The 14083-nt window shown below is 42.3% G+C and overlaps 1 protein-coding gene across 2 annotated transcripts in view; it reads right to left on the bottom strand.

Annotated features, from left to right (window-relative positions):
• Positions 1–14083, bottom strand: part of MTHFD1 (methylenetetrahydrofolate dehydrogenase, cyclohydrolase and formyltetrahydrofolate synthetase 1) — a 46305-nt gene that overhangs the window by 16382 nt on the left and 15840 nt on the right. For both annotated transcript variants that reach the window (XM_064511954.1, XM_026114088.2), the window contains 9 exons: positions 10183–10310; positions 9448–9545; positions 8364–8537; positions 7724–7860; positions 7381–7427; positions 5218–5325; positions 5046–5120; positions 3182–3284; positions 170–246 (listed from right to left, as the gene is read on the bottom strand). In XM_064511954.1, coding sequence (XP_064368024.1) covers positions 170–246; positions 3182–3284; positions 5046–5120; positions 5218–5325; positions 7381–7427; positions 7724–7860; positions 8364–8537; positions 9448–9545; positions 10183–10310 — 947 coding nt within the window. The remainder of the gene's footprint in view (positions 1–169; positions 247–3181; positions 3285–5045; positions 5121–5217; positions 5326–7380; positions 7428–7723; positions 7861–8363; positions 8538–9447; positions 9546–10182; positions 10311–14083) is intronic.

Below are 14083 nucleotides of genomic sequence, written 5' to 3'. Positions count from 1 at the left end.
GGCAGTGAATTTAACTGCCTGCTGTAAGGGACTTTTCTGCTTTCTCTTTAACAAGTTACTGGTAGAAGATTTAAAAAAACCACGGGGAGTTACGGAATCTTGTCTTAGGACCATGTCTTTCTGTGTGCTTCTCAAAAGGTGGAATAACGCAAGAGATGGGAACAATTACCGTTCGTGAGAATCCTTTTTCTGTTGGAGATTGTCCAATAGTGATTCTCCTAAGGAACCTGTCATTTGTATCCAGCACTGCAGGGATGCAGAGAGAAACAAGACATGTTTCAAGTCATACATTTTATCTCTGCTCTATTACAAAAACCCAACTAGACCAGATTCAGTCTAAGATACCACCCTGTCCTCAACAACAGCAAGCACAACTCGGCATGATTCTTCCACCAAACCGGAACTGCAATGATGTTAAGGTGCCTACAGTTGCACGTTGGAGATGCTGCGCTGGATCTAGAAGGAATCAGCCTCCCTGCTTCTGTATTAACCATAATGCACCAGCCTCCCCAAAAGCAGAGCTGGTGGTATTATTCCAATTACTTTTTCATCATCATTAGTCAATGTGAGACCAGGAAATTACTGCAGCCAAAAGCAAATAAAATTATCATTTTAAAAGTTAAATGATAAAATGGACAGATTCTACCCTCTCAGTGGGAATAGCTCTACTCTGCCCTGTTAACTCGACTCATCTTGGAAACATAAACTATCCAATATTGGCTTAAATTTGATGTTTCTTACTATGTGCTTGAAATACCCTAAGTATCTTATAGAAATTTCCCATTAGACAGACTAATGTAGTCACACTACAGGCTACGAAGCAGATTTTCGAGAATTTATTTCACACTGCGTTTCTCATAAAAAGGAGACAAAGCCATACTCTTGGGGTCTAAAAGAGAAAGATCTATCTGTATTTGTAATTCCTTTTGCTAGTGAAAAACTAATTCAGCCAGACTACTTCACCAGGAGAGATCAATCTTACCTTTAGTTAACTAAGAAAGCAACCACACATCTCAGCAAGCCACGGATTACTGATGTGATCTGTATTTGTAATGTCCAGCCTAACAACATATCCCAGGATACTCAAGTTTCAGCTAAGTGTTTGGACTGAAGATGTGAATTTGGGAAGAGGAGCACGGCATTGCCAAGGCACCTGAGCTGTAATGAGCTTTAGATACTGAGGATGTCAGAAAATGGTGATGGCTGAAAAATATCCTAGGTTATCTGTTTACCAATTCTGTACTTAACTCTGTGTTGCTCTTGCAAGTAGGACAGTCAGTGAGGTACTAGACTCATCTCTCTAGTGAACTGGCTAAAAGTGAGACTTACGTGATCACACCACCTGCCCATCTAGCTACCCTTCCCCTTCCTTTTTAAATCTGTTTTCCAGGTTTAACTGCAATTCGACAGAATGGAAGATGTTTCAACAGTTACTAAACGCCTACAAGTTTTGCAAACAGGCAGCTGGGGAAACACAGGATGGACCCCAGTTAGTCCTCAGGAAGGAAAAAGCAGGCAGAAATCAGTCATTAGCTATTCCACTGGGCAACAGCCAACCAGCCTGCAAAGATGTAATGAGTAACATGGGGAAGCTGATATTACTATGGCTGGGAAGAAAGAGGATAGGCTGGAGGAGTGACAGACAATTTCATGGGAAACCAGGAGCCTTTCACCAGGTGCTAACAGAGTAACTTCCAATTTAAGACTGCAAAGAGAACAGAATATAATAGAACTTTAAAGAGAAAACTCATATATTAAAACAAAAAACTGAGTGTATGAATTACATCATTCAAATGATGAACAGCACTGTCTTTACTGATGTTAAATATCTGTACAGGGAATTCCTTAACATAGAATTATCCAGGCTGCTGATACCTGAAAACACCTCTTACAATGAAGCCTAATTAAGCCAGTTGTTTCTGCTGTTCTGCGGGGTGCAAGTGTCCACACGATGCTGCTTTAAATGACAGAACTATGTCTGAATCAATCAGCTGTTATTATTTCTTTGCAGCTGTAGTTGAACCAACCAATTCAATTGGGACAATATCAACATCAGTACCTGGAAAGATTTCCATTCTCTCATCCCGTTAGCAGATTTATATTGTGATTAATAAACAAAACTCAGAAAAAAATTAACGATGAGAGAAGTCTCTGCTACTGTTCCAAGGCAGACAGTAATCTCCAACAGTTTAGGATGCAGCTGTCTGATGATAGGGGGGTGGGAAATCAGTATTTATTGCCAATTAGACTTCACAGGAGGCAGTGGACTTGCTGCTGCTGCACACAACATCCTTGCAATCTAATAATATATCCTAGCAGCACAGTGTGATACCACTGTCCCAACTCATACACTTTACACACATGTAACTGGGGGACAAGCAGCCCATCTCTAACATCACCCAAAGTGCAAAGTTCATCAACTACTACTGCTTTCAACAGTAAAGCTCATGCTTAAGGGGTAATTTGGACTCCCAAGATCTGTCACTCGTTACTGACATCAGAGGTGGCCAAGGGAAATAATGCACCTCTGGTAGGTGGGAAGACTCTGAGGCAAAGAAATTCAAGTCGTATTTTTCAAAAATTTCAAAGGTACCTAAAGATGTAGGTCGGCACTAGTAAAGATGGTACAAATGTTTGAGTAAGACGATGTTTACTACCTATTTAATTCCAAAATCGTGTGGGATATAAGCCCAGCGCACTTGTGTGTGCATGGCTTTTCCACTGTGCACCTACCTTCAGGTATCTTTAAAACCTTTTAAAATCTGGCCTTCACTTGCTGGCAGCCCCCAGCAGAACATCCTGAGTTTAATGCCAGAGCAGTGCCCTCTCGGTACTCACAGCCTTTTTTTCAAATAGTCAGGTAAAAAGCCTGTTGGCTACAGCTGTCCGTCTCTGAATTTTAAGTGACTGACAAAACCAGAAACAAAAACCTGTACCAATTAGTGAAGTCTGCTCTGAATTCATAAAGATTAAGATTCAAGCTTCTGTGTCCAACCCTTTACTAATGAGATCCCAGCTACAGTCCAAGAAAACATCTATCCCACCAAATACTCCAAAAGAGAGGCCAGCCCATCCCTCTCTCTCATTTTTCCAAGAAAAACAGTTCCTGATACATTTACAAACCTCCTGTTTCACACACATTTTGTTTCCTAATAATTCCTTCATTAAATGACTCCTGTACCTCTTTGCCACGTTATGGTGGCTGGGTCAATATCCAGTCTCACAAATACATTTATTTCTTCCTTTGTCAAAGCTGCGGGATCAGTTTTGTTAATGCCCAATTTCTAGGTGGAAAAAAAAACAAAAACAAAACAAAAATTAGAATTAAAAGATTTACAGAAATTAACTTCCATTAAAGCAATTAGCCTTTGGCAGCAGCATCTGCATTTTCGGAAATAAGGAGAGGATGCCTTTTTGGTGCCCTTTGTCCTAGGCCCCACACAACACAGGAGGATCCGTATCAGTGTGTACCTGGAAGCAGAGCTTGCTGCTGGCCAGCTAGGAAAGGGCAGTGCAGACAACAGAGCTCATGAGGGCAGGTTGTCACCAAGCTCTGTGTAAAGCATCTACGGAAAGAGTAAGAGAGAGAAAGCTCTGCAGTTTCTTACATGCCTTGCTCTAATCATTAGCCTCACATGCTTACATCCATTTCTCATTAGCTTGCCTAGGGTCATTGCACACAGCCATACGTACTGAGAGACACTGCTTTCAGCATGCTGGTTAAGCAGCACAAAGAAGGAATTAAACAATTCAGTCACAAGGCTGTCAGCATCCCAGAAAGCTGATTTTGAACACACTGAGAGGACGGGCAGTTTGCCAAGTTGCTTAATTGAGAGAAGAATTATCTCAAGAAGCCTGATATAAGTGCAAGCATAGGAACAGGGCAAATGATTGAGTTGATTTATGAACGAGCAAGCTCATTTATTTATTTATATTAGACAGCTAACTCCCTTTCTCCAGAACAACAGAGAAAAAGAGAGTCTCTTCTCTTCCTCTTCAAGCGCAGCATGTTTAAAAAAATCAAGAAGATTCCCCCTTTCTGGAGTATCAGCATACCTTTCACATCTCAACATTCACTAATCAGAAGAGCAGTTAGGGTAGAGTTCCCTCAGCAGTCCATCAGTAACATCAAGAAACATGATATAATTTCCTTGCTCAGCAGAGGAAGCAAACCACACATTCTCTTATGGTTGAGACAGTATAGCCAATTGATAAATCAGAGCTTTAGCTTCCTAAGTATTGTTCTTAGACTGCTGTTCCTGATCTCCAAATGGGCAACTGATCCAGCCTGAATATTATACAAACAGGTAAGGTATGCAACTTGGAAAGAGCTCAGCAGGCGCTAGACAAAAGGTCTAAGCCCAATGCAAAACTATTCCTCTGTTAATCCTCATTTTTACAGAGGCCAGGAACACACACAAGTTCACACTGATTTCTGAGGATGAGAAGAGCTGCAGTCCACTCAGGGACTGCCACTCACTGACAAGGCTGCTCATTTAACTGGGATTTTTTTTTTTGGGGGGGGGGGCAGGGGGGAGGGGAAGAGTATCCATTTTTCTGTGTTTGTTCAGTCTGAATAAGAAAATAAAATTCTCTACCTTCTCTTTCTGCTGTATTCCAAACTTGCCTCTTTTGTGCTGCATTATCTCAACAGCTGTCACATACACAGGAAATATTTATCTTCAGTTGTAACTGAGTATAAGGGACAAAGACTGTTTCTGGTCCTGTCTTAGGCTGCACTAAAGACACTAAATTGACACTACTAATAAAGGGCACTAATCTCTTTACCTCTTCCCACTTTCCACTATGTTACTCATAGAGTGTATGACAAACGGAGTTAGATCAATGATTCTTCCCCCGTGGGGCTGTCTCATCATTATCTGTGCTGAAAGAAGGGCTACCACACTTTTGCACATTTTATGAAAATAAATGCCAGCAGAATAACCTACAGGACAGCACAGTGGTTTCTGCAACCTGCCTCTGCTTATGCAACAAAAGAATAAGTGGAACAGAACCAGGAATCAACTTGAGACCAGAGAACTTACCTGTAGTCTTCGAATCTGAATGTCTGAGAACTTCCTAACACCATTGACAGCAGGCACCAATCGGTTATAGAGAGCCTTACAGAACGAAACGCACGGTTAGTGGGGCTGGCATTCCCAAAATATCTTGACCAAAGTGGGCTGGGCTCAAACACATAATAAGAAAGGATCATACCTGGTCATTCTGAGTTAGCTCATGGTACATACGTGCATCGACAGCAGCAGCAACCAGGTTGTTCGCAGCAGTGATAGCGTGGATGTCACCGGTTAGGTGAAGGTTAAACTACAGGATATAAAACACATCAGTTACCTCATCCTGCTGCAATTTTCATTTATTTCAAATCATCGTAGCCAGATGGAAAGAGAAATATTAATAGCAATGTTGAAGTGGGTGAGGGTAGAAGGGGAGAGATTGCTCAGTACAGTGTGTGGAAGAGAGGAAAGAATTTCTCTAAAACAGAAAAATGCCTCCCCCACATTTATGTCATATTACAAACTTCCAAAACGATGCCTCCACATGAGAAGATTTTTGCACAAAAACAATTCTGCCAGGCTCCTTGATACCTGAGAAGACCATGGAATGACACATCTGCACGACACACCTCCTTTACCTTCCTTCTGACCCACTCACACTATTTGCACAACAGGTTTAACACCTACATTAGCTGAAGCGGCTGCTGCTCCCACAAAGATACCCGAGCTAAATTCAAACTAGCAGCCCTGGGTAGTGCCAGCGGTAGAGCTGTGATTGCATAGAGCTCTGCATAAGCTAACCATTCAAACAGTTGCACAATATCTTAGGCAGAACTTGTAGACTACGTACTACGCAGTGACACTGCTAGTAGGTTTCTTGGTTCTATCTGATTTAAAGATAGTTTGAGTGAGTTTGTCTCCATGAGTTATCTTACTGCACTATAGCTATACTGACAGGAGACTTAGAACATATAGCTTACTCGACAAACAAGAATTATGGCAGGGGAGAGAAGGGTGTGGTTAAAACCATCTTTCCTTTGGAGCAGTGCAGCAAAAAAGGAAAATGACATTAGAAAAGGTCATACGACAACACACCTTAAGATACCACACACTTTGTCAGAGCCTTGCTACCGTGGTCTTAAAAAACAGACAGTTAAAAACAGAGTCAAACTGTCACATCTAATTATCAATCCTAATTAGCAAATCTAATTATTGCCCATTCTTATACATGCAACAAGAAACAATTACTATCACCTTGGTTCTGCAGTCCTCACTTTAAATTTTTTCACTAGCTAAGTATTTCTTGGGATGAAAGCTGCATGCAGAAATATCCAATGATTTATCAAGGTCATTACTGTGACTAGTGACTCCAGACATTTGCATTTTATAAGGTATGCATTGAGTAGAGCACTCCCACAAGCCTACAGCGTGTGTATTTCTACCACGTGGGTCATGCTTAAAGAAAGTCCTTTCAGCCAGCTTCCTTCCAACAGTGGGGCTGTTTCCCACTGCTGCACACAGTCAAGTGTTTTGGCTTGTCTTATTAACAGTCACAAACAGGAGGAGGTTATTTTTCCTCAGTCACATCTATCATTCACAGATCTTTTGCTACCTGACTAAATTAATCTGCCATCTCCTTAACATTTTTATCTTTTATGGACTTGCCACATCAACCAGGACAAACAACCCTTTGATCACTTCTGCATTTCCTCCTAGAATTGCCCTGCATCAGTCAGTGCACAAGAGAAAGATTCTACGAGCAGTTACATGAGAATTGGGGGATGCATGACAGCACATGCTAGCACACGTGACGCTCCCTGCCCCCAGACACAGGATTTTACTTGCTGCCAAGTCACGTTAGAAATATGCAAAAGTGCTAGTCACCTGCAGGCTGAAGTCTTGGCACTATTGATTCTCAGTTTCCCTTTTCCCATCACATATTAGTAATCTAAAACAGAAGCACACTGAAATAACTCACAGGAAAAGTAAGTGACCACTGCTGCTGACAGAACTACTTAATATGCCTCCAAAAGGTAGTAAGTCATTATCATTTTCATTTCAGTGCTGAGAAAAGGAAGCACAGGATGTACTTTGCTCAAGGGCATGCAGCAATTCAGCAGTAGAAAAGGGCAGGGAACAGAGATTCTGAATACCCAGTTCTACAAAGTATTCCCTGACCATGCAGACATCTTTCTGAAGCAAAAGATGATGTTTGTTTTTGAAAAACGTTTTCTGAAATCGAGCATCTGTTCTTGGACAGCTACCCTGGGCCATAAACAAAGAGATTTCATAAATTATCTGACTACAGTATCTCTTGAAAGTCTGCAGGTTATTGTGTACAAGGAGGCTTCATATTAAAAATTACCTCTTCCATGGGGATAACCTGAGAATAGCCACCACCTGCAGCTCCACCTACAGAGAGACGATAGTCAAAATCATGCAAATAAAGGTGTCCTTAGCCCAGAGTGCAATCATATGTATTTTCTTAAGAGTTTTAAGAAGCAGCCTACTGTTGAACAGCTTAGTTAAAATCCCAGCCCAGCAGTTAGGGACAAGACTGAAGAACATATTCAAGGTTTTCCTTTCTTAAAGAAATGTAATCCTAACTGGGAATTATACAAAACTATAAGAGCAGAGAAAGAAAAATCCATCTTTGAATGCCATCTTTTCCCATTCATTCCAACTGCAAGCAACAGAACAACTCATACCTTTTATACCAAAGGTTGGCCCCTGAGAAGGTTGCCGAACACAGGCAAAGACGTTCTGGTGAAGGTGTGCTCCTAAAGCTTGAACAAGACCTGCGGTAGTGGTGCTTTTCCCCTCTCCCAGAGGAGTAGGAGTTATTCTGCAGTACAAAGCACAACAGACACAATGAAGCCCTTGTGGTGGATGAGAGTCAAAACACTTGCAGGCATAACACAGGCACCAGTGAGGGCACTTCATGCAAACTCAAATTCTGGATTGGTTCAGACTTCAGCTAATCTTCAGCAATTGGACACTGGAATGAGATTGGCAGATTATTACATGGCTTTCCTCTAAACCAACTTCCTGGTAACTGTTGGATTAGGAGGACTTTGAATATGATCCAGTCTGCCCTTCATAAATCTCACCTGCAGAGCAAAACAATGAGTGTCCAGAAGAGAACTGCTAAATCACATTCCCACTACTTGCCACAAGAGATAATTCTATTTCCCAAACGGCTAGATTTTCAGAGTGATTTGTTAAACCCCAGAGCGCCTCACATCGTCACCTTACCAAAGGGCAATACAGTGGCAAGCCACGCTGACAGAATTTCTTTTCACCTTGATACCACGTACGCAATGTCTCCTCAGCGAGGAAAGTACCTACCCAGTAACAACAACGTATTTGCCATCTGGCTGGTCCTGCAGCCGTCTGAGAACCGACAGGTGAACCTTGGCTTTAGTTTGGCCATAGAGCTCCACCTCATCAGGGAGCAGGCCAACTTCTTCTGCAACCTGATCAATGGGCTTGGGTATGCAAGATCGCGATATTTCAATATCACTAAAAGAAAGACAGCAAGGTCAATTCATAAAACACAGACTTATCACAAATTATCTGCTTCTGGCATGCACAACCCACAAACACCCAATCTGTATTTTAAAAGGGAAGCTTCAGCCTCTCCTAGCTAAATGAATCAATGCCACCAACATTAGATTAGATATATGTTCAAAGCAGATTTTTTTTTAATAAACAAAGAATGCCTTTCGGTAGATATTTCTTATGCTCCCTTATGGCACTTTGCATATTTTGAACTGTTCCTTGGGGGCTTTACACCAACAGCTCCTATGTCAAGATGCTACATTTTTGTTATGTCAGACTGAAAAGCTCCCAAAAAAGAAGAGTGCTGTGCTACTTGCTGAGTCAGCAATCATATAGCTGGCCCAAACTATTTTGTGGAAGTCCATGCTTATGCCTTAATGATATCCATATGACCTGAGCGTACACTTCTCTGAAGTACAACATTAATGTAAAATGGCAATGCATATCATAGGAGCACCGCAAGTTAGTTCTGCTCCCTTAGGAAGGCCTCGCAGTGTTTTCTCATATCTCTTTTCAAACTACAACCTCTGCTGCGATCTGTGCAAATCAACCTTGGAAGGATTCGCATGGTCCTATGAAATTAAACACTAGTCCTGCACTGAAGTGGGGCCCTGGTAAATCCAGTGGGCTCTAGGGAAATGACGAAATCTACCCAGACACATTATTCTCTTGGGCCAGGCCTATAACATTGCCATCATTTTACAAAAGAAAGCAATTTAAAAAGAAAAAAAAAATCAAAACAAAGTGGTTCATTTTCTAAACAAGCTGGCCACCAGTGCTCTTATGGATGCCCTGTATTATACAAAGCTTGAGAATATAAGTGAATACTATACTGCATGAATACTCCCAGTGGCTTCACTGAAAGCATTACCTTGGAACAGGCATCTTTAGGGTAAGCTGGTTATATCGGATGTTCCATTTTCCAGGCTGGAACCTCTCCAGAAAACGTTGCGCGCTCTCCACTGTGCTCTAAAATGAACATGAGCATATACTGTAGCAATCACTGCTGTACGAACTATGATGGTTAACACCCAGAGGCTTAGAACAGATTTCCCTCCCCTATGTCTCAGTCCGGATTAACACAAAGTGCTTTGATTAAAGTCACTGCTAAAAATCCAGACTAAGGTTTTGCTTGTAATTTTCTTAAAAAGAAAAAAAAATACATCTTTCAGTGCACTGATTTATTTATTTATTTTGCATTCTGTGCCAGCAGGCTCTCTTGAGCAAAGCAGGGAACAAGAGGGAGCTGGCTTATACTGTTATTCTCCCCTTTATCCCATCACCTTGTGGATAGTTTTAGAACTACACACAAAGCTTTGTAAAACAAGCCTATTTCTCATAGCTCTAAGAGGCCACAGTCAAAAAAACCTCCCAAAAAACAAAAAAACACTTCTGTCCTAACATTTCCTTTAGGTGTATCTTCTCCCTCAGTTAACTCAATCCAAATTGTTTGAATTAGGACTTGGAAATCCTAATTGGTCTAGACCTTTGTAAAAAAAGAAGGAAACACAGTTGTTTTTAGCAGCGTGGTAACGGTCAGCTGCAACACACCCCAAAAGGCAAATGCAGAGGAAATGACCAGCAGTCTCACAGGCTGCTCACATACCTGCATTAACATGGCCACAGTCATAGGCCCAACGCCACCAGGCACAGGGGTGATGTAAGAAGCTCTTTCCTTTGCTGTATTGTATGCCACGTCTCCTACAACTCTCTTCCCACTGGCTTTTGTGCTGTCTGGGGATTTAAGGAAAAAAAGCTATACAGATCATGTTTCATCAAAACAACAGAGAAGGCAGCACTGACTGATGCACAAGTCTTTCCCGCTGTTGGAGTAACCAAATCAGAAGCTGAATCTCCAGGAAGCTGCAAATAAAAAACTAAACAACAGCACAGGACAAGCTGTTACCACTAGACTTCATTCAGAGCATACTGTCAGGGCTCATGCAACCCATTAGCCCATTAGGCACCATTTATCCTCAGGCGAGTTGGATCAGAGGGTCTCTCCTTCTCTGAGGATGCAGGTACTTTCTCAATAGCATACGCCCCATAGGGCAGTTTGAAGAAGATGCCAAAAGAAATGCAGCTCTGGTAGCAGAGGGACCAAAACCACAGCCCAGGTCTCAGATCTGTTGAGGTATAAAAAGCAAATGAGACATACAGTAGAGATGTCAGCTGAACCATCCACTCACAACTCCTGCTGTATTGCTCTGAAGAGACAGTACAGCTTCCAGCCTGAAAGCAATATGAAACAAAGGTCTAGAAGACATGAGAGAACAAATATGGTTTGCTTGTCAACCATACAAAACAAAAACCCAGATTTACATTTCCTCTTCCATTCTTGAGGAAATCTAGGCCTTATTATTGAATAAAATCACATGCCTTTACAGAAACCAAAGGCAGAATGTGCTGTGCTTTTCAGTCACTCACTACCTTTCTGATGATGCACCAGTAAACACCGCAGCTCACAGAGATCAGAGTCTCTTGTCAAAACAAACCTCCCAGGCAGCTTAAAAGAGCTCCAGCAGAGTAACCTCTTTTCTCTCTGGCAGAAAAATGCCATCACCTGCTAAGCTATGCAGCCTAACAATTCAGAAGCAGATACAGCATTTTTTTTTCCCCAGTGGCGACCTATTCACTGGTGACCAGCAAAGCTCAGCTGTAAGGAGCAAAAGAGAAAATTCATTAGTAAACTGGCACTGTCATCTAAGAAACTCACTGATTTTAGACACAACATAAAAAAGCCAATTTAAGTTTCTCTCCTAGAGTGGCAGATCCTTATTTCAGTTATGACAACTCCAGGGAACTTTAAGTGGTGTAAAAAACCTGAAGATAGATTTTAATGTTGCTACACCGAAATATTATATTGCATACAGTAAGGGTATGTTTGAACAGAACATAATCAATAACTTTAACATACATTTGGTGAGAGGGAGGAGTGGAGGAGAAATCAAACTCCTGAACAGCTGATTACAGTAAAACTGAAGAGCGAACAAAAGCAGCTCCCACCAACACTATTTTTTAGCTGCATTGTTACTGACAATGAGCAGTTTGGATGTTTTGCTGCGTTTGTGTTTTAAGCAATGCTTCCCCCCCCACCAAAGTTCAAAGCTTGAACAACATCACAGCTGTTAAGCAGTGTTTCTACAGCAACTGTCAGCTTTGCTGCCTGAATTGCAGAGCAATCTGGCCTCCCAACCCAGAGAGCAGTTTAATTAAGGATGCAAAAGGAAAATAATACAATTACATTTTCTTCCAAGGATGCAAAGCAAGCTTACCAGTCACCCCAGCCAGGAAGACTCCAGCCCCAAGAATGAAGAAAACAAATGATGCATTAGGCACTCCAAACACAAACAGCCTGATCTGCTACACAGACACAGTGATGAGCACAAGCCAAAAAAAAAAAAAAAAAAAAAAAAAATCCATGCCTCTGCTTCCACACCACATGCTAAGCACTGCTGAGAGAAACTTAGGAGCTACTGAATTACCTTAAAAAAATTTTTTTTGAAGGAAATCTCCCATCAACAGTTTCTGCCTTTCTTAACCCCATGATTTCACCTCAATACTCATCCTCCTGCTCTTTTAAAAACAATCTAGTTACCAAGCATCAGCAACTCTATAACTGTTCCCAGTGCCTGCATGTCTTCCTTGGTCCAGTAGGTTCTCTAGCCAGCTATAACATATGATAGACAGCATCCAAGGACTTTGAGATCAAAGAAACAAAGGACATGTCTACACACATGGGATAGACAGGCATGATTATCTCCATCTACCTCCAGAGATGGCTGCATGGAAGATAGCTCTGATCCAGAAGCTGCACTCAGGCTGTTGACTCACTCCAGTTTGGCAAGCCAGGGCTGGGAATGGCTTCCAATCAACCTTGCTTCAGTTATCTCCCTCCTGCATACGTGTATCCGTAACATGTTTCTGGTGGACATGTGACTTCAAGGGCACAAGACTACACATGACACTTATCTGCACAACATTAAGCCACCTGCTTGCAGGTAGAGAAAATGGGCTGCTGCTTTTTCTGGACATCAGTGGGAATGGCATTTCACGAGAAATTCAACACAGTCTGATCTTATAGGCCTATGATGCCAGCTTGATTCCCATTACATGGAGATCTAAACAGAGCATCAAGTCAAGGCTCTCTATAGCGCCTTTCTAGTTCATCTGGCATTTGAATCACATGACACAGAGATCCACAGAGGCTGATCCTCTTCTGCTGCTCTCACATCCCAATGTTCAAGGTTCCTTCCTGGCTGAGGCTACAAAATCCCACAGCATCAGACGATTCTGAACTGGGTTGCTTCCTTTATCAGAACTCAGAGAGGTACACTTTGGAGACTGCCATCTCTGGGAATATCCTCTGTCTGCACTCCTCTCCTTTCCTATAGCAGAGCAATTTCTACAGGCCTAGAATAAGGCATCCAGGACATCTGCCGGACTAGTTCTAGCCTTCCAATAGCAGCAGTAGGGAGAGAAAGGCAAATACAATTCAATTTGGGAAGGGAACATGACACACCTTGTCTGCTCCAGGCTTGATGTTTCAAGGGGTCCTCTCTTTCCCTCTCTCTGCCCAGAGAGAAAACGGGAAGTTCTGTTCAGCTGTAACACACACATATGCAAAGCCAGATGTACCCAGACTGGGTCTGCCTACTCTAGCCTCCAAACTGGAGCCAGCCTCCATTCAAAAGCAAAATGGCTGCATTTGCTGGTGCTATGTAGCTATAACTTTTCTAGCTGCAACTTTGCAAGCCTGCATGAAGCTACTTTGTATGGACATGCCAAATTAGACCACCAGCAACATCACCTCTACGGGGACTCCCATTGCAAAGATAGGCACATTCAGAAATCTCCTTGTCCTCCAGCTGCAAATCACATCTACACAGGCACCCAACTATGGTAAGCTGTAAGGCAACTGTGCTATTTCATCCCCAGTATTCAAAGCACAGCCACAGCAAGCAGTGACACTCTTTCTATCTAGTGTTGTAGTTGGAGAAGCTGGCAAACTTGCTGCCATTTTCCTTGCATCATTGTAATTCACAGAGTTCTGGCACTGGCTTCCCAAAAGATACCACTGAAAACTCTTTTGCAACCTATCAGAAGGGAAGGAGGAGCTAGATAAACTCAGCAGCTTCAGAAAACCACAGAAAAGTCAGTGGCACCCATAATTTTAAAATCTGACAATTTTCATGGTATACTCTCGAGCCCTGACCACTGAGTCTCACATCGCCACAGGCGTGCTGGCAGGTAACACTGACTGGGCTAGCCACACCAGAAGCTCAAATCTTAGAGCACTGCCCGAGGCAGGGGAACTGCAAGAAAACAGGGATGTGTCCTCAGAGATGCAGTTCACATCAGGCCTGAAACAATGGTCATACCATCATATGTCAGAAACACAACGGCAGTTTTATTTGCAACATGTTAGTGAGGGAGGCTCCATTCCACTCTGCTTTGTGCAAATCAGAGGTGGTCCTGTGGTTTTTGGCAAGTTGCCTAAGTTTGGG

The sequence above is a fragment of the Dromaius novaehollandiae genome, chromosome 5, assembly GCF_036370855.1.
Source record: "Dromaius novaehollandiae isolate bDroNov1 chromosome 5, bDroNov1.hap1, whole genome shotgun sequence".
Taxonomy (NCBI): domain Eukaryota; kingdom Metazoa; phylum Chordata; class Aves; order Casuariiformes; family Dromaiidae; genus Dromaius; species Dromaius novaehollandiae.
This window is presented reverse-complemented; position numbering and strand designations above follow the sequence as displayed.